The following is a 25885-nucleotide window of genomic DNA, read 5'->3' as shown; positions in this document are numbered from 1 at the left end:
TAACAAAAATCTTCCCTATCAATAGTGCAGATCCTTATATGATGTTTCTGAGTCTCTAAAACATGGTGTTTTATCTGAAATTTGGTGAGTTTGGCAAGCAAATAATTAGAGAGGAAATATTTCCAAGGAAGTAAAACAATAGTAATTTTATCTTTTTCTTTTCTGTCACATTAGTATCTAATGCTATCAGATAACATTTAGGTTGATGAGAATAAATTTTAAAAAAACTTTTTAGTAAACTTAATACATTTAAGTTTGCCGTTTTTAAACACAGTACCTCACACATCTGCAAACCTCTGCTATACCTGTTTGCGTGGTGTCTGAAAACTAATAGTCTCCGTAGTTACATGTTGTTTAATTAATCCATGATCTGTCACATTTCATTGTTGGACGCATCCATGGTCTTCGTCGTTGCTGTGTAGTTCATTCACTCTGTATCTCAAGGGATCTCAAACGCTTTGGTTGCTGTGGCAGGTGCTTCGTGTCCTGGCCTCTTGCCCAAGCACATGCTGCGTGGCAGGTAACGAATCGCAACCTGATGAGCCTTGGTAACTGAGCTTTCCTGGGGAGCCAGTCACTGGTTCAGTGACCTGTATTACCCAGTATCTCATTTGGCAGAGAATTAAGAATGGAGCAGACACATCATCAGCAGATTTTCCTGAGTGCAGACTCATTTTGGTACAAGCTGTCAAAGTCCAAGGACCCTCCAATCTAGTTTTCTAAACCTCATCTGTGAGTGGACTTTAATTGGTTTATAAATTGGCTTAAAGATAATAACGGAACTAACCTTTTTACACAAAAAGCATGTCTGGAACTATGATAAACCTTTTTACACAAAAAGCCTGTCTGCAACTATGATAAACTTCACCAAAGCTTAAAAATAATAGTCCTGAATAATATATGAGTAAAGCATCCTAGTGGGTGATTGGTGGAGGAAGGTTAGTGCAGGCTGGTGTTGCAAAACAGTCAGCCGTTGCAGTAACTCACATAACTGATGTTAGAGCCACTTGTGGGGAAGTTGTTTTATTGTGGGTTTTAGTTGGTTTTTGACTGCTTTTTCTTGCTACAAGAATGCTTATACGGTGTTTGACTTCTGTTACGTCAGCTTACAGCGGGTGACAGAGCTCTCCACTGGACCACTGTTAATCCAAAAAACAGAAGTGCCTGAACATCAAGTAACTTCCATGGATTAAGGATTCTTTGTACAAAATGTTGTTCATTCAGCATTGTTTAGTTAGGTTTTTTTTTTTCTTCGCACCTGCAAATGCTGTCCTGTTGGGCAGATTGTTCCCTGACTACGTGCACAGAGGCTTCTTTAGTATTGTTTTCTTTGTTTTTACGTGCTAAAGCTATCCACGCATAGATGTGTGCACAGACAACTGAACAGAATATAGATATCTGTGCTTTAACACAGGGATTCACTATCCTCACTGGAAGTCCTTCTGGCACATCCAGATTGTTGAATTGCACATCCATGTGAGGGTACCAAAAAATTCTCTTTGTGGTTTTCCTAGTCAGTGATATTTAGTTTTTCTTCCCTTCTCTGCTTTTTGCAATTATTGGAAGTTCAGTATGTGCATAGGAAAATTAGATTAGCAGAGTTTGAGGACTTTTGCTCTTCAAGTGTACTTACTAGTTAACTTAAATGACAATTGAGTGCAGGCATGCCAGCCAGCCCCAGAGACAGCTGGGTTTGCACAGGCCATGGTATTATGAAGATTCCAATTGCTGGGTAAACCAATACAATTTTAGGTTTAAAATTAATTTGAAGAGTTATGTATTTCTGTTTACTGTATATTAAATGTATACAACATATGAATATATTTTATGTATAAAATGGACTAAGAGATCTTTCTTGAATTAGGATGGCTTCCTTTCTTCAGTAGATTGTGTTCTGTACTTCTAAGTAATTGCCTTATTACTATAAAGTAGTTCTTTCTCTTAACAAAGTTAATGTTTTTAAGATTATGATGGTACTAGGAAACATTTGAAGATTTGAATTTAGATCCTCTTTCTGTGACAAATTACCTGCTTAAAAAAAGGAGGAAAAACCTGTTTGTGCCTTACTGTTAAAGTTTATTCCTAGCATGATGGGAAGCAGCTCCTATCAAACAAGACAAGGATATCACCATTTTTTTAAGTGAAGACCAATAAGGTTACTCCACTTAGTTCACTGTCTCTAGTCAGCTCAAAAATATCCTTGTATTTTGTCTTAGCACACTACTAATAGTCTGTGGATGCATGACTGTATTATACAATACTTGCAGGTTAAGTGGTTTGGAGGGAAGTGGCCTCAGAGTGCAAAATACCAGCATGCTATAGTCAGAGTAGAATAAAATCTGAAGCCAGACCATAGAATAGAAAATACAGTCTATTTATAAACCCTTTTTTTTTAATTAAGACTAGTTGAACACCTATTTACTTGTAAAACAAGATTTGTACTATTTAGCAGGGCACCTCCAGCAGTAACTTAATTTCCCTCCAGCCAGAGCTGTCCCAGTGCTTTCTGCGGCTTCTGCAGCATGTGTGAGAGAGCTGGAGCTGAAGTACTTCCCGTCTCTATCAAAGTGATGGCACCAGCTAGGTGATAAAAGAGTGGTCCGGAGTCATTTGGCCGGGCTCTGTCCGAAGCGCTGCCCTTGTTCCAAGAGAGAGCCCAAAGCTGCACATTTTCCATCCAGCCTCATTATTTATTTTGTAGTGGGGCTTTTTGTTGTCCTCAGTCTCTAATGAAATAGATAAGATGAATAAAAACCAAAACAGGTGGAGCAAGCAGAGCTCTGAGCAGGAGGAGGAGAGGGGAAATAATCATGCTTTTTCTCAATGAGACAAAAAGGAAAGTAGAGGTGAGGGAAAAAGGGGCCATAATGGATTTGCTCCATGCCCAGAAATACCCAGGATTTACAACCACAGCAATCTTTTCAGTTAGGGCAGTAGAGTCATTCATTTGCTGTGTTAAACTTCTGCAGACAAATGGATATGTGGTTTTGGTGTTTTTATTTCTGATCTGTTTAATCTTTGTATCTCTTGTTAGTTATATCTTTTCCTTAGTTTGATAAAGGTTGCTGTATCTCTTTAAGTGGAGTCTGTGGCTTTGAATTGAGACTAATAGTATCAGCACAGCTGTAGAGGGAAGCCGTACGGCAAACAGGCACCTCATCTTCAGTTCTCACAGGCACCTCATCTTAAGTTGATTCAGAGCATCCGGGATATGGATGTGTTTTGTCTTACAGCAACAGAGTTCTGACCTTCATTTATATCAAGAGAGGATGAGGCTTCAGGTAGTTGACTGGGGTCAGATGTTACATGTGGTTTTGCAGTCATGGAGATGAAAATAGAAGACTTGTAGTAATACTCGGCTAAGAAAACATGGGAGAGATCTCAAAAGAACATCTACTGTCCCCAGAAAGAATATTAAAAGACTTTTGCAGCAGTTAGTTGACTGCAAAGTGTGGAAGCTGAACTGGGAGTTACACAGAAATTCTGTATTCCAACAGCTACAAAATAAACAGGAAAGCAACTGTGATTCAGTAATACTTCGAGTTTGAGATCTGTAATATCAATGCAATAGGTTGTAATGATTTCAGTTTATCGTGCAACAGATTGGAGCCTGTCGTGAGATAGCTATGAAAGACAGACGAATCTAGAGAAGTGAAAATTGCAGTACAATCAACGTTAAAAAAAGATAAAAAAAATAAATTCTTGTAAAATGTGTTGAACGCAGTTGTCAAAGAACAGCTGGTTATAGTTGTATTAATTCTTACTGAAGGAAAAATCTAAATTCCTTTTTAAAGGAAGGAAAACACAAGAGTAGCACATTTTGAGCAGGAAGACTGCATGCATTTTGTGGGTGAGCATCACTCACTTGGGCACTGTTGGCTTTTGTGAGGAAACAGCAACTGAGAGTTTGTCTAGCATATTGTGCTGCACGCCCCTGTCTTGTCATCTTGCTTGGGCAAGGAAGGTGCTGCTTCAGCTGCATGCATGCAACAGGCTAAAAAGTTTGATCTGTGAGTAATCTGATGGGGCAAAGGAGGCTGACTGTTAACTAACTTGCATGCTGAGCTTATTCCCAGTCGGTGTTAATGCGAGTGTAGAGGTGCATTGGTTTCTGTGTGGACAGTGTGCAAGATGGAGCAGCCACTTGCCCTTCAGTTTGTTTCTGACCTTTATATCAGAGCCATAGAAGACAACTGAATTTTATTAAAGCGCTCCCATAGGATGATTTTATTTCAGCCTTTGAAGCCTCAGTACTTTCAGCAAAAAGTGCTAATGTAATTATGATGTGACATTCATGTTCACAAGACCCTAGAGCTGCGTGTTTAACTGGATTAAAGCAAATAGAACTCGATGGGGTTTTGGCCTTAAAAATTGCTTGGGTTTTATTTGTTTAATCATGCCAAAATTGAACAAGGAAAATATTCTTCTACTGTACCTTAGCCCTAGTTGTCTTGACTCTGCAACCGCTCTGTTGATGATGACTCAAAGCCATGGTGAACTAATTAAGACAGTTCTGTGTTACTAACAAAAGAGCTGCTTTCTTCCTCCCTCCTCCCCCCGGCAGCTTGTCAAGCAAAATTGTATCCTATACCAAAATAATAGAAATCTAATGTATCCTGGCACTCTGTCTCTAGTCAACCAACAGTATTTTGTAATGCTGTTTTAGTACGTGTATTAGAGGACTTGTGTTTTACACAGCCCATTAACACAAGGGAATCATCAATTTCTGAAGAGTGTCTTTGCCAGAAAGATGTGGGCTTTAAATCTTCTGCTTACGTAGAAAAGTACTATCCATCTCAAATGTTCTAAATGGGTACGATCATTATTGAAGTAATAGGATAGTAATATTTTATGCTCTGCATTTTAAATAACTGCATTTTACAGTTGACATTCTTTTAGAAAACTCACTGATACATGTGCATCTGCATAGATGTGCTTAGATACAGTGTCTTAACGTTTTTTTCATGTGAATCTGGATTATAAGGTGCTACTGTTTCTCTTGTTTGTAGTTTTCTGTGCTTTGCATACGTGTTAAGTTTGTCTTGTTTGAAGTATTTTTGTGCTAATGTAGTTGTTCTTTCCACCTTTGTTTTTTATATAAAAAAGGGCACATGTGTTACATCTCCTTTTTGAAAGCGGTCTTTAAAAACCTTTAGCAATAGTTAACTCAGCTGCTTGTTTCTGCTCTCCAAGGGGTCGCCTGGCCTGATATGCACCGTCTGGCTGACAGAGTCCATCTGGAGGAGTTGACTAAAATTGGCATTCTGAAAGGCAATGTAGATGACATGGTGAAGGTTCATCTGGGTGCAATATTTATGCCACACGGACTTGGACATCTACTTGGAATCGATGTGCATGACGTTGGAGGCTACCCAGAGGTTAGTGTTAGTCCATTCTCAACTGCCTTGCAGATTAACCCCTCTCAATTCGATCAGCATTTCTCTTAGTTTATGCATGATTTGCCAGTTGCATCTTCTCAGAGGTGGAACAGATGTGCGTTTAAGTGTGTCTTTTTCTGGATGTGATATTTTACACAGTTTACTTTAAGGGTATCTATTAGTTCATTAAAATGGAAATTGCTCATGAGGAGAAGTCAACCGATGCCTCCCTTCGGGCATTCTTAATCTATTCAATTTCTACATACATTGTGTTCTTGCTCCATGAGTCACTGCTGTAACTTACATCACTCAAGCATACCCTGTGCTGTGGCAGAGAGCATCTCAGTCTACCCGAGACCTGTAGTGGGAAGACTCTTGCTCCATTCCCGATGTGAGACAGCTGTGGGAGCCCACTGCTGCACCTGGACTAGGAAATCCCAATGGCTGTGTCATATGGAAATGAGCTGGCTCATATTCCTGGCTCTTGAACTTTGATCTCCAGTGTCAACATGGGCACCAACGTAGATATGTTGTCCTGGAATGAGAATAGAAAGGAAAAAATCCATCAAGTCTTCCAGTCTTTGCAAATGTGAAAGCATAACCTTTTGTATTCTGAGTTTCTGCAGAAAATACAGAATGATTACCTTTTTCCTTGAATTAACATGATGCTTCATGGCTGTAGTCTGAAAGCAGAACGGGTAAAATTCTGTAACCAATGAATGGTAAGATGTTTGCAATGATACTGAGAAACCAAAACCAAACCAAACCAAACAAAAAAAACTAAGGGGAATTGAACTTAAGGTTTGAATAAAGAAAGGAAGTTAACAGCAGCTTCAGAAAGATTTCAGAAGGATTTTCTGTGTGTTACGTTTTGGTTATTTAAGGCTAACTGTTCAAGCGTTTTCGGTAATACAGTACAAAAATGGACCATTTGCCTTCTGTCTTATGTAAGACGTTCTTTTACAAGATCCTGAGAAAGAAACTAAAAACTTTTTAGGTAAGGTTTAAGCATATTTTGGAGCCTGTTCATGTTGGGTCAACAGACTACATTACAGCTGCTATTGCTGGGTTCACTTTTGCAGGCAGGGAAGAAACAGTACATAGTGTTTGAGGGTACTCAGTATAATTATTGTTGAGACACAGTATTGCAATGGCAGTGTATTGGCATCAGCTAATATATGTAATAAAAATGAAACAAAAATCAAAAGCAACCAATTGTGATTTTAAGGTTTCTTCACTGGCTAATACAGAAGGGGTGAATGTTTGCCCCTCTATCTCTCCCAAGTGCGTTCTCTCTGTGTACAAATAGAGGCATTCAGCAAAGCACATGGGATGTGGTTTCTTGGAGAGTTCATGGACTTAAAAATCCAGGACCCCCATGTTGCCTGATTGGTTTCACTTGTGTTTTGAATAATCCTTCTGAATTTGATGGATTTATGTAAACGGGAGCACATGTTCAAGACTTGATAGGGTAAAGAGGTAACTAAATTTTAGGAATAAGTGAGAAGGATTGTGAGAGTGAAAAGTACCATGCTTGGGTTTTACTTAGAAACTATATGGTTTGAAGGTTAGAGCAAGTACGTTAATTTCAGGGGAGACTTCTAAAACTGATCTGGGGGGATATAGAGCAGCAGACTCTATATACCTCCCATCTCTCAGCAGGTTTTAGTAGTGTGGCATACGAGCTATAGAATCAGCTTTTGAAACTAATTTTTATTTACGTATGGCTAAATTTATAACTGTTAATTAACCAGTATGTTAAATAATTTAAGGGTCATTTTTCTGAAAGCAGACCGATCTATCCACAGTTTTGAAAGAGCAACCTGTTACAGATAAAAATGGATATAGGGATTGTATTGTCAAATGAGTTAGGCTCTCCACTTTCATACTTAATGTGTGTAAAAATACCAGAGTTCTATGCAGATAGAGAATTTTATACTTGGAAATATTAGAATTATTTGTTTGTGTTTCTTACATCAAGAATGTTTCCTTGGCTAATTTACTTTCAAAATCCAATCCTAAATAACAAATTTCCTAAATACGAGGGAAGCATGTATGTGAGCTCACAAATACATAGCTAAAGTCCTGTATTTGCACATAGATGGATGTGTGGCATCACCTTAGTTTGAAAAATAATGAGTTTGGGGTTCTGCAGAAGAGCAGACCCTTTAAACTCTCTCTGCAGCATTAATTCCACCTCTGTTAGACCCATCACTTCTCTCTGATCCAAAGCATGAGGCTCTTTATATTGGGTCATTTGACTAAGGTGAGGTACCTGAGCATCAGGGCACCTGGTGGTGGAAAACCCACATCAAAAGCCTGTCGGTGGGGTGAACTTCATTAGACTTCTCTGGGCTTGAAGCTGTAATGGGAGGCACAGTTCCTGCCCACAGCAGGAGGGAAGCTGTGGGGCTGCAGGGCCGGGGTGACAGTGGAAGGCTTCAGGGGATGTGGTTTTCCCCAGGTAAATCTAAACGTGAGCAATTGGGCACCTCTTGTGAGTATAGTACCTTACTGTATTAAATGGAAGGAGGTTTTTTGTTTATGCCTTGTTGTTTCATGAGAAAACACATTTTGAAGACATCTAGTAAGCTGTGGAGTGGTTTTTGGTGCGTTTTAAATGTTTACCAGCTAGCAAGGTTTTCACAAGGAATTTCGTAAAGCCGTTTGTGTGTTTATTATGCACTGAGCCCATACTTGTAGTATCATGCTCTTTTTTTCTAGCTGGTTAAGAAGCAAGTTACTTGCTTTTGGCCGAGTGAATTTCTGGGAGTATTACAAAGGATTTTTTAAAAATAAAAACTTTCCAAGTGGATATTATTCCATTATTTTTCCTCAAGTGTAAACAGTTACATTTGGAATAATACAATAAGCTTTAATTTCCTAATTTTTATCCGTCACAAAGTTTTGTGTGTTCCAAAAAAACTATTTCCAGACATTGTTAGCTTAGATTAGTTATTCATTAGTAGCCAAAGATTTTTATTTTTTTTTTTTCAAAATTGGCAATAATAAGTTTTCATCTTTTCCAGTAAGCTGCTTTCACATGTAGCATTGAACAAGCACTTTCTTCCTCTTTGACAAACACTAAAAAACTTGCACATTTTCTGCAAAGGATGCTCTGGGATGTTAGAAAAATAAAACATTTCCCTTCTTTTTTTTGTCTTGATAAAGAATAACTGGTTTTGGCCAGCAATAAATGCAGCTTAGCAACTGTGTTTAGGGCAAGATTTTTAAAAGACCGTAACCACCAGTATTTCCCGTTGAAGCACGTAAGTAAATGTCCTGATTTTCAGAATACTCGGCAGTCAAGAGCTCCTTCGGGAATCGGGTCTCCTGCAGTGTACCATGGTATTTCTCGCAGGGAAACCAAGCGTCGAACACTTCTTTGAAAATCTCTGTTTCTTTTAAGGGTCTAACTATAACTTGAGCTGTTCTGAAAATTCGGCCCCAGTGGTACTAATCACTTCAGAAAATCTGGCCCTTAGTCAGACAGAGCTAGCTTCAAAGGGTGAAAACTCCATTGGGCTTAGCTTCAGCTGTAAAATTTAATGATGGAGATGGTTTTCCAACACTTTTTCATTTGTTTCTGGGTAAATTTGATACAGGATATAAATGAGGGTTTGTGGCTGTTGCAATGGAGAAAATGTGGTAGGTGATCCCAAATTTTCAGACCCTGAGGTAGATGGGGCTGAAGTTTTCATTTATATCTAGGTTCTGCGTCTCTGGATGCTTGAGTGGATTCAATTTCATGTTATATTAATTGACTGTGAGGCTCTAAAGAATGCTAAGTACATTTGATGACTTTCTATAATAATAAGCCAGTTAATTTAAGTTAGGTTAATAACTACTGTGAATTTAACATCTTGTGAATTGAGTGTTTCATTTTGTTTTGTCTTTTAAAATTATAAGATTTACCTTAGTTTAAAGTTTTAATTCAGTTTTCTATTCTTATGAAAAGCTGATCCTTTCATCGCTATTCTACATCAGCAAATTAAGGTTAGAGGTTTGTTTTGATCCTGGAGTTATCCATGTCCTTCCATTACTGTGCATGCTTGGGGAACATCTCTGCTGCTCAGAGGGGTGTACAAGCTGCATCTGGCTCTTAACAGAAAGCTTGCTCCCAGATCCCAGATGACTGTCTGGGGATTTAGGTCACCAAACCTACTAGAGAATACAGGAATAATCTTGTTCTCTTTCTTGTCCTAGTAAAAATTATTTTCTGTATGTATGCTACTTTATGCTGAAGCAGAAGATTTCATTTTTTGTGTGGTTAGCATTGCAAATGATGCATTCATGTTTTTTCCTTTGAGAAGCAGAGAATGAGGTGAGTTTACCAAGAAGCCTAAAGCTGTTATGTAGAGCCCCAGTGATGCAAATTGCTTCTCTTGGTCATAACCTTGTAAAGCCTTGTTCTAGCTGTGCATACCCAGGACCTGCAAACATGAAACAACCTGTATGGTAGGCGCTTACATGAGCAAAGAGTGAAAGGGCCTTTTACCAGTTTTAGCTCTAGATTTTGTTCTTCTGAGAAAAAGCCTCTTGCTTTCACTTTGTGGGATCCCCTTGAAACACTTTGGTTTTGATTCTTTGAGTTCCTGCATAGCAGAGCCGTATGGCTGTGTGGGCCGTTGAACAGGCAGAGTGCAGGCAAGAAACAAATTGGTGAAGACTTTCGATTCTACAGTATTTCCATGCAGAGCAACACTGAAATCTGTAGTGCTTATTGTTACCTTTTGGGTTGAACACCAACCAGGAGTTTCCTGCAGCATAAGATTCTCCTGTGGGATTTTAAACCCCTCCCAGAATTAGGTTAATAGATCTTCTTACCCTGCTGCAGCATCTTATGTGTGGTCAGTTCCCAGCACCTTTTTCCTGTGAGGACAGATGCTGGAATTTGGGTGTTTATGGGAGCTTAGGACTTGAGCAGAGGCAGAAGAGGAGGGAAGGCTCAGGTGCTGTGTAAGTGCAGTGCCGCAGTGCAGACCATGCCCTGTCGCACCAGAGGGTTTCCCTCCTCCCCTGAGAAAGTGTCATGTACTTGGGGACTTTTTTGTTGCTTGGTTTGGGTTTCATTAGTTCTGGTTAATTTATTTGAAGGGGATACTTGCTTATGATTGTTTTACTTGTTGAAGTTTGTTGCAAAAGATTGTGTGTGCTAAGAGAGTTTTTATCTGAATATTTATTGTCCAAATCTTTCTGAAATTTTAGCAGAGACCAACAGCTTGTGAGTTCTTGAACAATTCATTCTAGGCACAGGAAGAGAGAAAAACCATAGTACAGTTCTGCTTTCAATTATATGTAAAAGTAAGGTATAAAAAGTATCATAGGTATGCGTTAGGGGGTTTGCTGTGGAATTTCCACTAATATTAGTATCAAAAGATTAAAAAAGAAAAAACCCTTTCGTTTAAGGCCATCACCTGTGTATGCTTTCTGTGTGTCAAAAGAAAAATTATTATTGTCATTGGTGTCATTTTAAAACAATGTTGCTGGTACGTTTTGCAATTCTTTATCTCATGTCTTACGAATTCTCTATTCTCCTCATCTTTCAGGTTTATGTTGTAGTTGTCAACTGGGTAATTTTTACTATGTGCTATTTCTTTTTTTTCTCACAGTTAGATTTTAAGAAAAAAGAAAAAATACAATCTGTATGTTTTATTATTTCCATTATGATAGCAATGGAGCTTGGTGACATCTGAGGATCAGGAAGCAAAAATGACTTTGGAAGTTATGCTCAGAACCGTGCTGTAGCAATGGATTGAAATTCAGCTCTGTCTGACTCACAGCAGGCAGCGGTGCCTCGAATAAGTGACAGACTATTCTTCTTCAATCTTCCTGCAATAACAGGAAAGTTATTAGGCACCTTAAACCTGATATCACAGTTAATACTTAGGAAAAGACAAAAATGTTTCAAATAAAAATAGCCAGTTAAACATCGTGTGCCCTCCATTCCCCCAATATTAACTTTGAGCTGTGTCCCAAAAGCTCCAGCTGCTAATTAGATTCTCCTGCAGAAGTGGAAGCTTCAAGTTCCAAATGCCACAAGTGGTATGTGATGCTTGGGGCATGTTCTCCTGTAACCTGCTGCTGATTTCAAAGGCAAGACTGCTGACGAGCAGTTCCTTCAAGTGACTATAGGCAGCTCAAGCTGCTGGGAAAAAGCAGGATAGATTGAATAAACTAATCTTCATTAGTAGCACTCAGCAAGGGAAACAAGGGCTTAGAGAGAAGGATCCGGGAGACGAGTGAAATGGAAATCAAGACTTTTATTTTATTAGCTGCATAGGGCTCTGCTCTTTTTAGAGTAAATGAGCTAATTAGAAGTTGGGTATACACAGTGGGAGAATAGGGAAAAGTGAAAGAGCTGAGACTTCACTTCAGTGTTGATTTCATATAATCTAAATATAATGTTAGTATTCTGACTAATTTAAATACTTGATTGCACTTAGCTTGGTAAAATGGTTAGGACTTTGCTGTATTGGATGTGATCCAACTGGGACAGTCTATTTGTCAGACTCAAAAAAGTTGTGTGATGATTTAACTGGAAAAAAGTACCAGAAACTAGTTTATGTCACTACGTGAGTCTTTTACTGTGGTTCAGTATTTGCAGTTCTGAGTAGCTTTGGTGATCTCTGCTGTGGCCATGTTTTGCTGCCATTGCTGGCTTGAGGAGAATTCTGGGTGATGCCAGCTGGCATCAGGAGGTTTCAGGCCCTGATTTCAGGAGGGAGGGTGTCTTTGCATCTAAGCACTTGTGCATCCCTAGCTATTGTCATGGCTCTGTGGGCAATGACCAGCCAGCACAGATGTCACCTGTGGTTTTCTTCTGTCCTGACCCAAAGATGGACCCAAGATCAGGCTTGCTGTAGTGGGCCTGGAGCTATTTCTGCTTCTGATCGCTTTCAGTGGTAGCTGGTATCTGTGGGATGAGATCCAGCATGATACACATTGCAGTTCTTCCATGGAAAAAGCAACATACACCCCCATTAACCACTGAGTTGCTTAGAAGCAGGCAGTAATTCATCCTTATACTGAGGTATTCTGGGGATATTGCAACTTCTAGTCTTCCACAGCCACTTTTCTGGGAGATAGGCATATTTGCGTACTTCCTAATCCCCTCCTTATTCCAAAAATAGATCTATATTTTATATTACTGCACACTTAACTTAATTTGAACTTTTATTTTGCTTACATAGTAATGAAATCAGTTTACATAATAATTCTCTTGTTCCCTTGACAGTCCTTATTGCCTAGACAGGCTGTTTTTTGTTACCTTACATGAACCATTAATTGGAATCTGATGTTCTTGGCAGGAGTACAGTCACAAGCGACAGTGTCATACATCTGTGCTTACTGTGGGGGGAGTGTCTCAATTTTAAAATGTGAGCAGAACTTCCAAATAAAATCAGTCTTAGAAAACAATTTCAGATATAGTCTGATTTTGCAATAGACAGGAAAATAAACAGTTCTTAAAAAAAGAATATCACTGGGAGTCTCTTTTTAGATGCTTAGGTGTTAATATTTTCTAAATTATTCTCTACACGTTTTTGAGGCGAATTACCAGCTTATCCTTTACAGTTGCTATGGCACTGAGTGCGATAGGGTCCTGCTCTGTGGCCAGGCCTCCAGGATATAACGATAATAGAAACAGATACCCACACAACTGCTGCGGCAGCGTTCACATTTTTTATTCTTCATTTCATCTAACTACAAAACAACATCATGGTTATTGTTGAAAACAAGGCGTTAGTTATTTAGCTGCAAAATATAGGGAAGTTTCCTCCTCACGAAGAAGGAAAATCTGTTAACAGCAGAAGATTCATACCGATGGATGACAGTGTGAGGCTTTGCTCCCAACAGGGTTTGACTTTGTGGAAAATGGGAATGTCCTTGTTTCGGACCTGCCACCTACTATTTGGAGGGTGGTGGTGTTTCAGTCATTAAAAAATATCCTCAGTTTGTTCTAGTTTTCATAAACAACTGAAGTGTGCTTCAGAGAGCTGAGAACTATCAGCTCCTAGACCTGATGGCCGTGGTGGCTACCGAGGTGGTCATGAGTGCCCAGAGATCAGATGTCATTTGGGATGCTGAAGTCATCTTTTGATGTACACTCTAATCCAGTGCTGTTCTCAAAAGAAGGAATTTTGTCATCTTCCCTGCTTGGTCACCTTCCCCCTTCCCCACTCAGCTCGTTCCCTGTCCCCGCTGATGTTGACCTTCAGCCTTGCAGCAAGTTGGATTGGGGCTGTCCTCCGCTCAGGGTATACATGGCCATGGGCACACGATAGCCAGAACCCGTCTCTCTCTTCATCCATTTCACGCATCTCTCGGTGAACACTTTGCTAGCCTCTATTAAAAGGGAGCGTAGGGCTTCCTTGCCGCAAGTCCACCCCCCGGTGTCCTGCTTGCTGTCTTTGAAAAGCTCAGCAGTGTAACCCTTTCTCTGAAGGCCTGTTAGAGTTGCTTTCATGGAAGAGATGTAGCCGCTGCCATTTACAGTGACTTCAGTGCCTGCAAAATCCAAAGATCTGGAGTTGAAACCACGAGCTGACACAACCTAGAGTTGAGATAGGGTGGGAGGAATATCAAAAAGTTTTTGAATTCTTTCTAGAGAAGTTAAAATTTTGCTTTTGGTGGAGCAGGAGTGTTCAGGTGCCTCAGGGACCCACCCTGCATTGCTCACGGCCCAGGGAGCCTGCGCTGCTGAAGGGAGTTTCCAAATGTAAATCCCCAGGTCTTGCTCCTGGGTTGTTATTGTGTTATTAGCTTCTTGGAAGTACTGAAAGCAGAATCAGACTGCAAGCAGTCCACAGAAAATGTCCACACGTTGCTTTAGTGGCTGTATGGAGGTATCTGAAGCAGGCATCAAGGCTTGATCATCACACCTGGTGGTAAACCTCATTTGTTTTAAGAAAAGGCAAAAAAATGCAGACACTGTGCCAGGGCTGCTTCAGAGGATGTTTGCCATTGTTTTCCTCGCTGTGCATTCATCTTTCTAGCATCTGTCTTGGATTGACTGCCTCAGAAAAGGCATTTACAAGTAGAGTTGAAGAGAAGTGTACTTAAAAGCCAAATATGGGTTGTTTGTTGTGAAGCAGCTGATAGATAGTTGGCAAGACACCAAAAGGTCCAGACACTAATCTAATTGTTTACAGCTCATGGAGAGATTAATCCACAAGATTGGATGCCCTCATTTCCTTTACGCATTACAATGAATGTGTGAGATGCCAAACCCCATGGGGCAGCAGCAGAAAGAAAAATGGCTCCACTTCAGTGCAGTTATTGTTTCAAGTTTAGAAATATATTGATTCTCTTAGGGTTTTGATAAGAATATAAATGCAAAGTGCCTTGCTTAATGTCAGAGTATTCTTGTTTCCTAGCCTCAGTAAAACAAAGTCGCGCTTTCCTGTTTTAGTGTGATATAATGCTCTGCAAAATTCAGATCAAACATATGAAATAAAATGTATCGAATACACAGTGAAAATAGTCAGGATGCACTGGCTAGCTTGCAAGGGCACCCAGAACTGCAAATGCTCTGCATCTCTGAAGAACGGGCAAACTTAATTGCAGATGTCCAGGCTGGTTAGCCTTGAAAACCTTGGCCACTGTAAGATGCTGTGCACTGGAACAGAATAAACTCTACAAAGGAAAAAAAAAAAAAAAGGCAACCTCAGTATTGCTTGAGTGACCAGCGAGAATAAAACAAACCCTGCTGAGTGGCTGTTGCAAGCAGGATTTTTCTGAAATAGGCTTTCTCTGAACTGAAAGTGGAGCTCATGAGCGAACAGCACTTGTGGGGCTATATCCACTTTGAAGAGGGAATGATTCAGTAAGACAAAAGGGTGGCTATCTGCAGGGTATGCTCCTGCCTCCCTCCACCCCCTGCAAAGGAGCACAGCTGTGCCAGGACATGCTGCCCCAGCAGCGGGGGTACCGCTGGGCAGTGCACTTTGTCCTGGAGAAAGGGGATGTTTCATCCCGATGGTGCCGGTCATGCTGCTAGTGATGCTGAAAGGATCTTGCCTTCTGCCAGCAAGGAAGATTACCGTGACTTTGGCCGGAAGCAAGATTTGGGAAAGCTACCTGGAGACCGGCTAAAGAACGCCTTGGTCTTGCAGACCTGCTAAACTCTGACTTACTGGAAAAGTGGATAAGGTTTCCTGAGCAAAGTGTGTGTGCGTGTCTGCAAGCTAGTGGGCCTGGGAGCTGTTTACTGGTCATGACGATATTTTGTTGATGAAATTTTGCTACAGTTGCAAAGAATTTTCAAAAAGCTAATGGGATTGAGATACATTTATTCCAATGTTGCAATACCTGGCACATTGGGGGGAAGAAAATTAATGTCCTGAACTAGTCTTTGCAGTGTTTCTAATTCCTTGACTAAGCATGTCCTCATATATCATTCTACTTTACCGGCTTTTGGGAAGAAGAGAGTGTTTTGCTAGTCAGGACTTGTTTTGACTTAGTTTTTAATAATATCAGTCAGCACCATGTTGCCTGAAAGTCTGAATCTGACAAAAGTTTAGTTTTAAATAGGTTGCTTTTATGAGGTCATGTGTAGACTCATTGCTCCCAAATCAAGATCGTAAATGTGTAATTTTAATAACATTCAGTGAGAATAAGCATTTGCATATCCTTGGAGAAATTGTTCTGTGCTGCATAGTTCAGCTATTTCAGCCATGATGTGGAGGGGACATTTCAAGATTTGCATGTTGCTTAAAATATTGTGCTTTGCAAGGAAGAGTATAGAAAGAAGTAGTGCAAGTAATTATTATTTTTCTCTAGTGCAGTACTTCTCCCAAGGTAGAGAGCAACAGTACCAAGCATACCCAAAGCCAAGATTTCTGTGGTGCAAAAAACAGTTTGGGTGTTGAGTTCAAAGCTGGTCATCGCTCTGTGTGAAAGCTAAATGAGGGACTGATGAGAGAGAGGTCATTGCATAGCACAGTTTCAGTCCTCTACTTTCTGATTATTTTTTGTATTTTGGGTGTCTTGTGGAGCAGTCAGCATAGGAGGGCCTTGATAAAGGGTCAGCCATGGATTGCCTTTCTGTCTGTCAGAGCCGGTGTTTCTTCTGCAGGGAGTGGAGCGCATTGACCTGCCGGGGCTCAGGAGCCTGCGCACTGCCCGCAGCCTGGAGCAGGGCATGGTGCTGACCATTGAGCCGGGCATCTACTTCATCGACCACCTCTTGGACCAAGCCCTCCGTGATCCTGCGCAGTCCTGTTTCATCAACAATGACGTCCTGCAGCGTTTTAGAGGATTTGGCGGGGTGCGTAATTCTTAACTGGATGTTTTTCTGAAGTTGGTTTTCTGTTTGTTTGCCCTTACTATGTACTTGAGAAGAAATCTTTTTGAAGTTGTAATGTATTGTATATAGGGCTGTTCCTGAAGCAGCACCTTGGGCCATTTGACCGAGCATACAAACTGGAGGGTTTTTTGTTACTTTTAAATGCAGTTTTGTACTTGTGGTACCTGATTAACCATAGACCAATATTTTTCCATGATTGAAATACCCTCTGTCAGCACTGTACACTGACTTGCCAGGTAGGTGTTTTGTCTAATGTGTGAAACGTGTGTTATGAAACTGATGCTGTTTAAGTCAGGGAGGCAGCAGAGAAAAACAGCAGTAATTGGTTTTACTGGATTATTGCCAGAATGGTGTGAAACTTGTACATATAAAACATGTCCCGGTTTTCCAAAGGAATCGCCGATGGTCTTCACAAGCACCTGTGCTCAGGGTATAGCATTGCAGGCTCGGGCAGCGGTGTGCGGGCAGGAAGGTTGGCTGGCTCAGGAGGTAGCTGTGATCTGGGAGATGGTTCCCATGCAGGCAGCTGCTGTGCAAGTAGCGGGGCCTTGTTTCTCCATGCTGTGCAGGGCACGTTTCCCATTCAAAGCCACCGTTCTCACAGAGCGTTTAGCACTTGCAGTGGCTTCCAGTTGGTTTTCGTTTTAGTGGGGTGAGCATTTGAAGGGTGCCGCATTGTTCTCCGAGCTTCCGTATTCACGCACGGAGAAGATAGAGCAGGCAGCTGCAATGCCCCATCCTCCTCATGCCTTTTCTGCTAAGTCTCAACAAAACTAACAATCACTGGCAACGGCGGTGATTTTCTGGTATGAAAAGTCACCCATTAGGAATTGTCTGCTGCTGCCATTGACTAATTTATCACTGTATGCCAGCCATGAGAGGGTAATTACTGTAAGGCTTTTGGTCTGAGCTGGCTTTGAACCACCAACCCTGACAGAAAAGTTGTGTGTGCCATCACCAGTCATGTGAGCCAGCCGGGCTCCTGGGCTGCTGCCTGCGAAGGCTCCCCATACAACGTGTGTGCAGCCTTACCGAGAGACACGGGACTTTACCCTCATTGGTATTTAATTCACTGCTTAGGTTAGGGACGTTATCTGTCTCTGTGTTGTTTCTTTATCAAGACTTGCCAGCCAGCTGAGATACTGGTGAATGAAAGCCAACTAGCTGCATTTTCGAACTGTGAGCATGTTATATATGGCACTGCACGCTGAAGCATATTTTAAAGGAACGCTGTAATGCACTTGTGTAGCTTGACACTGCAACAAAAACAGGTTTAACTATCTTTGCTTTCCTTGTAAACACTCTGTGGGAATTTTTCAGCAGTTGAATTGATTCCTGGTGAGCTTTCTCTGGAAATGCCTAGCAAAGCCCACGTTTTGCCACGACTTGCTGTGAATGCCCACTCCAGCGCTGCAGCTTGAGGCACGCACGTGGCTCATCTGGTGCCTGTGTTTGCATGGAATAGGAGTGACAGCACAGGATCTCTACCTTGATAATAAGTTGCTGGATCAGGCACTTTTGTTCAGAGATTTCAAGCAAAGTCTTAACTTTCTCCCCTGTTTTTTGGTTAGCTTCCTGTAATGATGACTTGTAAGGAGAGCTGGCCAACAAACTTTGCTGAAAGGAGGAGCTGCCCAAAAACAATTGAGCAAAAATCTAAATCTCCGATCCCCCTGTGAACGATACATTTTAATTAGAGAGAAAAAAATAATAATACACGCATACCCTGAGCCAGATGTTGTCACTTGATTTTGTCCAGGAGAAGAATGGAAATAAAATCTGAGGCTGAAGTGCATCTGAATATTTCTGAATTCTACACAAATGCTGAATTATAATGCAATCAAAATGAATTTTTCCATCTTCACAATTCTGACTTGATTCTGCATAAATAGAAGATGCAATTTGTGCTGTTGCAGCATGCTTAGTTATCTACATGCTGGTTCATTCTAGTTTATCCAGAATGAATATTTCTCTCAAAAGCACATCAGAAAACTTTCTCTCTACCTGATTAAAAAAGATCTTGTGAAGCCCAGTGTTTTTCTAACAAATATTAATAGTACACGAGTTCTAGCTAAAGAGCACTCTACAGCCAGTCCAATCTTCCTTTAAGTTTAAAAGAAAAATAGATTCTACAAAAGGAAATTAGTCCATTTCCCTCTGCAGAGCTCAGCACTAATTAAAATGTTCTTAATTTGGTTTAGTTTCATTCACTTCAAAAATGAACTTATATTAACCAAAGTAACACCACTTTAATTCCGAGTAAGACTTGTCCGCACAGGGGATTTGTGGATTTTAATGAATTCACCTTGAATTCATGTCTTTTTTTTGGGCTTTGCATAATTTTCTTGACTGTGACAAGTCTCTGCATTGAGAAGAGAAGCTCTTTTGTCATGCCAGAAAGGGGAAGACTGTAGCCATTTCTTGTAATTCATGCTGCCTGGTATTAGCTGTAAAGAGATTATAAAAGCTGCAAGAGCAGAAAAAGATGAGAGACAACACGAGGTTTTCCTTTGCCCACTCTGCATTGCTACCGGCGTGCGGGGTGTGCGCCGGCGGCACCAGCGCAGCTCCTGTGCACACTCGGAACAAGTCCGTCGGCAGCCCGGCCTTCCTGCGTCCCCGTGACACAGACACCCAGTCTTCATGGCTGTAACTGCTGCTCAGGACCTCGTAATTTGGGCTTTTGCCAAACAAGAGCTGTTCTGGGACACATACAGATCCCTCTAGAGGGAGGCAAGAAGTTTTGCTAGGGGATTTGCTTCTGAGAGTGTGAGCTGCCCTGTCTGAAGCCCTGTAAACTCTTTACTTGCTGCTGAGTTCAGTCTTCACAAGCTTCCTCGGCCAATTTTGGGAAGTCACTCAGTCACATGTAGTTCAGTTCCCCATCTGAAAAACTAAGGTCCAATTTACTGAGGTCATAAATTCTGTGGGGCAAGGGCTGCCGTCGGGCGCTGGCGCAGTGCATGTCCCAGGGCACCTCTGCTCTGCCTGGACTCTGCCCGTGCCGCACTCATAAATGAACAGATGTGCAAATAGGTGTATGTGTATAGGATTGTATATATTGCTCAGGAAAAGTTGCTGATTCCTCAGGGGGAAATACCGACTCCAAATGCTACCCTTCAGGGTTTGACATTTCCATTCTTCATAAGCTGATTACTGATCCATGCAGTTCATATGATGTTTTCTCAAAGACCTAGTAAAACCATTCAATCTTCTTTTGGCCTTAAATATTCAGTCTCTGTTCAGGCTTTATTTTTCCCTAGGATTTGTAGAACTCACACTAGGCTTAACATGTGAAAACTCTATGCAACTTAGAGAAAATGCTGAAAGACAGCTAAATGTTAAATACATTACTTTCTTTCATTTGCAGATTTTTCTCATTTAAAAGTTAAATAGATTTACAAAGCCCAGGACCTTGAAGATCCATTAATGTTACAATATTTTTCAAAACAATAGTACTTCCCTTAGGAACAAATGTTAAACCAAATAAAAAGCAGGATATTTAATTGCTTCTACCTTTGGTTCACAGAGACATGCAGTTGTCTCTGTCCTGATTTTTATTTTTCAGAAGGTTGAGGTCTGTTTCTGGGTTTATGGTGAATGTGTGTTGTGGAATGATATAGTTTACTAGCCAATAAACATTATGCTCATCTGCTTTTTAACATTTCGTGTTATGCAGCAGTAATAATGTTATGCAGCATTTTTTGGAAAAGTTTTCAGTTGTCAGAATGAAATATATAGCTTTCTTTAAGGTTCTGGTAAGAGAAGTGATAGTTGTAGGCAACTCAAAACCAGCAACTAGTTGCTTATAAATCTTCTCTAACCCTTTTCTCTTAAGTTGTCTAATTAACATAATTAGGTTAAAGTAAGAGCAGTTGTTTCTAACCTGTATTTTGCTTATAGCTTATTGCTTCTTTTTGAGCCTGAATGAAGGGACTGTGTGCCTGAAGCTTCTTTTTCCAGCCATATCAGTTGATCTAATAAAATACATGGCCTCACCCTACTAATCTTGATCCTCTTTCATAAAATGTTTATATCTGGACCTTTAAATAAAGTGTGACTGACATGAGGACTTGCTTGTGAATAAGAAGAGGGAAGATGGGCAGCATGGGATGAGAAAGAGTCATTGGGTAGCACAGAGCCTATTCACCTCTATAGGAAACATCTTGGCATTGCTGCTTTGTGTGACGTGGTAACAGGAAAGAGCCTTCCCAACCCTGCAGTGTACCCTAGTGTCCTTGGGTTTGACGTAAGGGCAGCTCTATTTCCTAACCAGTCACCCTGAAATACAGAAGTCGAAGCCTCGTCGTGGTAAGTTTGCTGTATTAAAAATTGTTGGTTAGTCGATGGCTGAGTCTTAATAAGTCCCCTTGGATCATGCATCTGCCTCTGTAGGATACCAGCTATAAAAGCAGACACATGGATCCTTCAGCCAGACAGAAGCACATGTGCTAATTTACTTTGTGGGGTAGCATGTGTGGCCCACATCCTGTCATCATTTCCTAGATGAGTTTCCCACTCTGAGATCTTGCAGCGATAGTATTGCTGCTTTCCACAGCCATAATCAAACAAATGCTCAATAGATACTGTTTTTAAAAAAAAAAAGAGACATGTCACCATTGGTCTTTTTTAATCACATCTGGGATCTGTCATCGTGCAAATCTGGACTATTTAATTGGCCAAAATTGTTTCTTGATTCTCAAAAGCCTTTTATATATATCATCATCCAAAAGAAATGAATGAGTGCTACAACCCCCTTCCCTTGGAAGATAACACAGGAGGCTCTGGGGAGCATGAGTGTATTAGTAAGTCAGGACAAAGTGCGAGGCTGTATATATAGCTGACAGCAGCCCTGGTATTTAACTCCTGTGCTGTCCTTGGCTGTGCCTGCACAACCCTGCTTTGGGACAGTTGGGTCGGTTGAGTCAAGCCACATGATGGTCTGTTGTTGGCATTAGACAGTTGTGCAATCAGGTCTATCTAGATAGATCATGCAACTACCCTTGGTAAGAAAAAGGCATTTTAGGGACAGTCCTGGCATTCCTCGCCACTTCACCTTTGCAGGATTGCATTTTGAAGTATGCCATTGCACGCTGAAAAAGGAAAACCTACCTTGGGGTGTTTGCAGAGCGCCCTGAAGATGCTGATGCAGCTAACCTCACACCTCGGTTTGCTGTTCCTTTAAGCCGTGTCTGATTCCAAACCACTCTGGAGCCCTGAAACAAGCAGCACTGTTGAACAAAGAGCCTGCAAACAGGGACAGCTCTGAGAGCAAGTTTCATAACCACTGTCCCCCACTGGGAAAGGCAGTCCCAAGCCAATGAGCTTTGCCAGGCAGATCCAGCATCTTTTGTCCATTTGGACAGAAGACAAGACCAAATGCTGGGCTCTCCTGTAGGGAAGGTTTTGCAGGTCCTCTGAAGCTGCTTCTTGCTGCTGCTGAGTTTAAGCTCACGGTGAAGCATGGAGGGTGTGAAGGAAAACAGCAAATGCAAAATTTCCTCCCCTTGGAGAACCTGTGTTCCTCTGCACGTGTGTTTCTTTTAGGCAAAGGAAAAATGTGCACTGAGGGTGAGAAGTCTGTCTTCTCTGTTACGGCAAGCACTCATTTCAGGTGAGATTCATCCAGGCAGAGAAATGGTTAGATGCTGGAGAAAGTGCTGGAGCTTTTCTAGGAGTGATGGGTGAGGCACTACGGGAGCGGTGGGTCTGTGTGCCTCCCGCTACATCCCAAAGACCATTTGGAGTTGCTGATGGTGAGCAGGCTGGTGTGGCGGTGCTGGCTCTCACACTTTTCACAGTAATCCACAGCTGTGGATTAATTATATGAACTCCTAACAATGTTTCTCCTATACAATGAGTTGCTGTGTGTGGCACTCCAAACTGATGGGTTTCCCCATCCTTCCCCATTAGGTAACTCTCAGTTCCCTGGCTTAGGCAGCTCCAGCACACCTTGCGCTCTCCTCATTCAGGGGGTCTTGCTTCTCACCTCCTCCAGGATCTCCCTTCTTGGACTCCTTAGCCAGCCCCATCTCTCTTTGTCCATTATTTGTCAATCCTGTCTCACCTCACTGTATCTTCCTTTCCCCAGTTCCTTTCATCTCTCTAGCTCCATTTTCCAGCTCCTTTCCCATCCTGATTTTCTCTTGTGGCCTAGACAGGGCACAGCATTGACAAACACCTTGTCCTGCTTGTTCTTCTCCCTCCCTCTTAGTCTGGCTTTCATCTGCTCTGCTTTCAAGTCAGTCCATCCTCTCAAAGACTGCTGAGGTACTGGTGAAGGCTTGAAACACTGAACTGGAAAACACTAACTTTTTTTTTTTCCTTTGCTAATCTTACTGGTTAACCAGATGAATTGTGGCTGATACTTCTCTGTAGCAGATACACTGGGGAATTTCAGCTCAAGCAGGTGAAGGGTTGTGGAGCTGGCGGGTCTTGGGAAGAGGCGTTCCCCATAGGCAGAGTCAGCTCTAGATTTGGGTGGCCTCCCCTCTGCTCTCAGACTTACTTTTGTGCTAACATTTTTACTTTCCACATCAATGCTGTGCCCAGCTCCATTTTCACTGGTGTGCTTGCCAACATGATGCTTTACCTTTTACCATGTCACCCTGGATTCTGGCATTTCTGCAGAGCTCGTCTGGAACCAGCAGGTTTTTGGCAGGGGCTGGTCCTCCCAGGCAGGCTCTGCCCAGACTCAAGACCTGGCAGGACAGATGCTGGGGGCTGCTGCGAGGCAGAGGGCACAATTCACCTTTAGATGCAATGCGACCATCTTGTTGAATCCTTGGGTTATTTTTTGCTCAGCTGACCACATTGGAAGCAATGACTCAAAAAATCCACCCTGGTAAAATCTGTTCAAGTGCATAGAGTTGTTCAATGTGTTGCCGATTTCCTCTTCTGCAGCAAGGCACCAGCCTTTCAGGCAGACCGAGTGTAAAGAGCCTCGCGGCTCTCAAATTTACAGCTGTCCAAATCAAATGTGTGAACTCAATGGAGTTTGTTTATTTAATTCTGCTTTATAATACACTTAACTTGATACTAAGTAAAAGAAATAATCTGGCAAAGACATCATTAAACAGTTTAGTAAGGACTGGATGACTCATTTTGTTTGAACAAATGGATTATTTTGCAATCAGTAGTACAAATGTTAACCAGCTTTATTTTTAGTTGAAAATGTCAAGAGGTCAAAAACAATTAAGGCAACTGTAAGGTGGGAGTACCCAGAGTTTGTGTTCTCTTGGATTTACACCTTGCTAGAATTGCTTTTATTGCAGCTTAGCAACTTACTAACATTTTTCTGATAAGATAACGGGAAATGACTGTGTAGGCATATTTACTGGTAAGAAGAGATTGGAGTCAAACAGAAATGGAGCATACTTTTCATTTTAACAGAACAAGAGCTGGAAAACAGAGGATCTGCGTGTTCCTTGCATGATTTGAAATGTAGTGATTGTATTTTAAAAGGAATGTCTGACCTGCTTAGGACTTTCTCATCAGCTCAAAATTCAATGTTTTGAGTATCAGCTACAAGCTGTTTCATGTTGCAGTTCCTCCTTTGAAAGTTTATTGTGTTTAGAGAAAAGACAAGGTGATGCTTAAGTGCAATGAGCAGCAAACTGCAGCTCAGCAACAGGACCGCTTCAAGAACAGACACTTTGGGTGTCAGGAGGCACTGCTGTTGAACCTTTCCCTAGCAAGCCATGCACTAGCAAGGCTGGAGGCAAATTCAGGGGAGAATGTTCCTTTTCTGCTCCTGATGTCAGGGGATTAAAATTTATTGGCCCTGTGTAATTACGCAGCATGAGCTCACCAATGCAGCATCTTGCTCAGCCTGTACCCCAGTGACATAGCAGAGGCAGCAACCGTGTCACCACAGGGCTGCTCAGCCGGGGTCACTGGGGAGACTCTGATCCCAGGAGGGTTGCAGGGGCCAGTGGCCCAAGGAGGGTTGGAGCCTACGGAGCTCTGCACCACGGTGCTGGTGGTGATGGGCAATTCTGGTGCTTGCAGTATGTTGCTCTGCCTGGTGTTGCATCAGCACCATGGACTGAAATGTGCCTTGTGCTCTTGCTGCTGGCAGTGCCTCATGTGCTTCTCATCCCCAGCTGGAATACCTTGGTAACCGTGTGTTCTCTGTAACAGGTCCGGATTGAGGATGACATCGCAGTGACGGCCAGTGGAATGGAGCTGCTAACGTGCGTCCCACGTACTGTTGAAGAAATAGAGGCTTTCATGGCAGAAGGCCAAAGCAGTGCCAAGCCGTTTGGCTGCCTCTCCAGCCAAAAGCAGTAAACTTCAGGATGATACTTACTGTCTCACACTGATCAGTCATCGTTCTGATTTAATGCTACAGCACATAAAATAAAATGCATCCAATTCGTAATAGCAAGAGAGGCAGGAAGGCTATTAGCTGGAATGATTCATTCATTAAAAATGAAGGTAGGCGGCTTCAGCACTTGACATCCAGGTAACTCAAATGCTGCTGCTTGCAGTCAGCAGTTTACATTACCAAGTGCCACCTGAATAACCCTGCGGCATTATCAGTGGGGCTTATACTTCTGTCAAATCTCAGCTCAGACATATCTTGCAATTAAATCTGAATTTTGATGATTGGGACTTCTTAAAATACCAAATGGATTATCTGAATGCTCTCAGCAATTGTAACAATCCAAGTCCTTTTTTAAACTTCATCACAAGTACTGCTGAAAACATAGAAGAAAAATCAGCTGTTCTCTGTGGACATAATGACACTTATATTTTTCTTATGGATCTTATTTCAGTGTCAATGGAGTAAGCAGAATCAAATTTTTATTAAAATTCATCCTTGGCATCATTTATGCTCACAACTTTGTGATCATTATGCTCTTCTGCTCCCATTCCTGTTTCTTTATCTGACCTTTCTACCAATTTGTGCTCTGGAAACTTTGACCCTTCATTAGCCAGATTTTTCTGCTCTGGGTAGTGGGTATACTGATCCTTCACACACAGCCCGATGCTTATTAGATTTGTCCGTCTATTTGTTCCTTAAAAATGTAGATTGCTATGGTGTTCACAAGCCTTAGAAATTGCAAGAAGGGAGTTAACTTGGCTGCAGGGCTCAGGGTCACTCGGCAGCATATGCTGTGCAGAATGATAGAGTTATTTTTAACTGTCCAGTGTTAGCCAGTTCAGAATGAAATCATGTAAATTTTATTTGGAT

General features: G+C 41.5%; 1 protein-coding gene across 1 annotated transcript; it reads left to right on the top strand.

The window, feature by feature from the left end:
* Positions 1-5197: 5197 nt before the first annotated feature.
* On the top strand, positions 5198-25219 carry PEPD (peptidase D). The gene is made up of 3 exons (XM_009708775.1): positions 5198-5378; positions 16456-16647; positions 24829-25219. The coding sequence occupies exons 1-3, from the start codon at positions 5211-5213 to the stop codon at positions 24976-24978; spliced, it is 510 nt and encodes a 169-aa protein (XP_009707077.1). The 5' UTR covers positions 5198-5210; the 3' UTR covers positions 24979-25219.
* The last annotated feature ends 666 nt before the right edge of the window (positions 25220-25885 follow it).

The sequence above is a fragment of the Cariama cristata genome, unplaced genomic scaffold (genome assembly GCF_000690535.1).
Source record: "Cariama cristata isolate BGI_N322 unplaced genomic scaffold, ASM69053v1 scaffold45750, whole genome shotgun sequence".
NCBI lineage: Eukaryota > Metazoa > Chordata > Aves > Cariamiformes > Cariamidae > Cariama > Cariama cristata.
This window is presented reverse-complemented; position numbering and strand designations above follow the sequence as displayed.

Excerpts from the sequence above, each read along its gene's own strand:
- PEPD (XM_009708775.1), top strand. The coding sequence starts at position 5,211 with ATGCACCGTCTGGCTGACAGAGTCCATCTGGAGGAGTTGACTAAAATT. Across the intron at positions 5,379-16,455 it reads ACGTTGGAGGCTACCCAGAG|GGAGTGGAGCGCATTGACCT; the intron begins GTTAGTGTTAGT and ends TTTCTTCTGCAG. Across the intron at positions 16,648-24,828 it reads GTTTTAGAGGATTTGGCGGG|GTCCGGATTGAGGATGACAT; the intron begins GTGCGTAATTCT and ends TCTCTGTAACAG.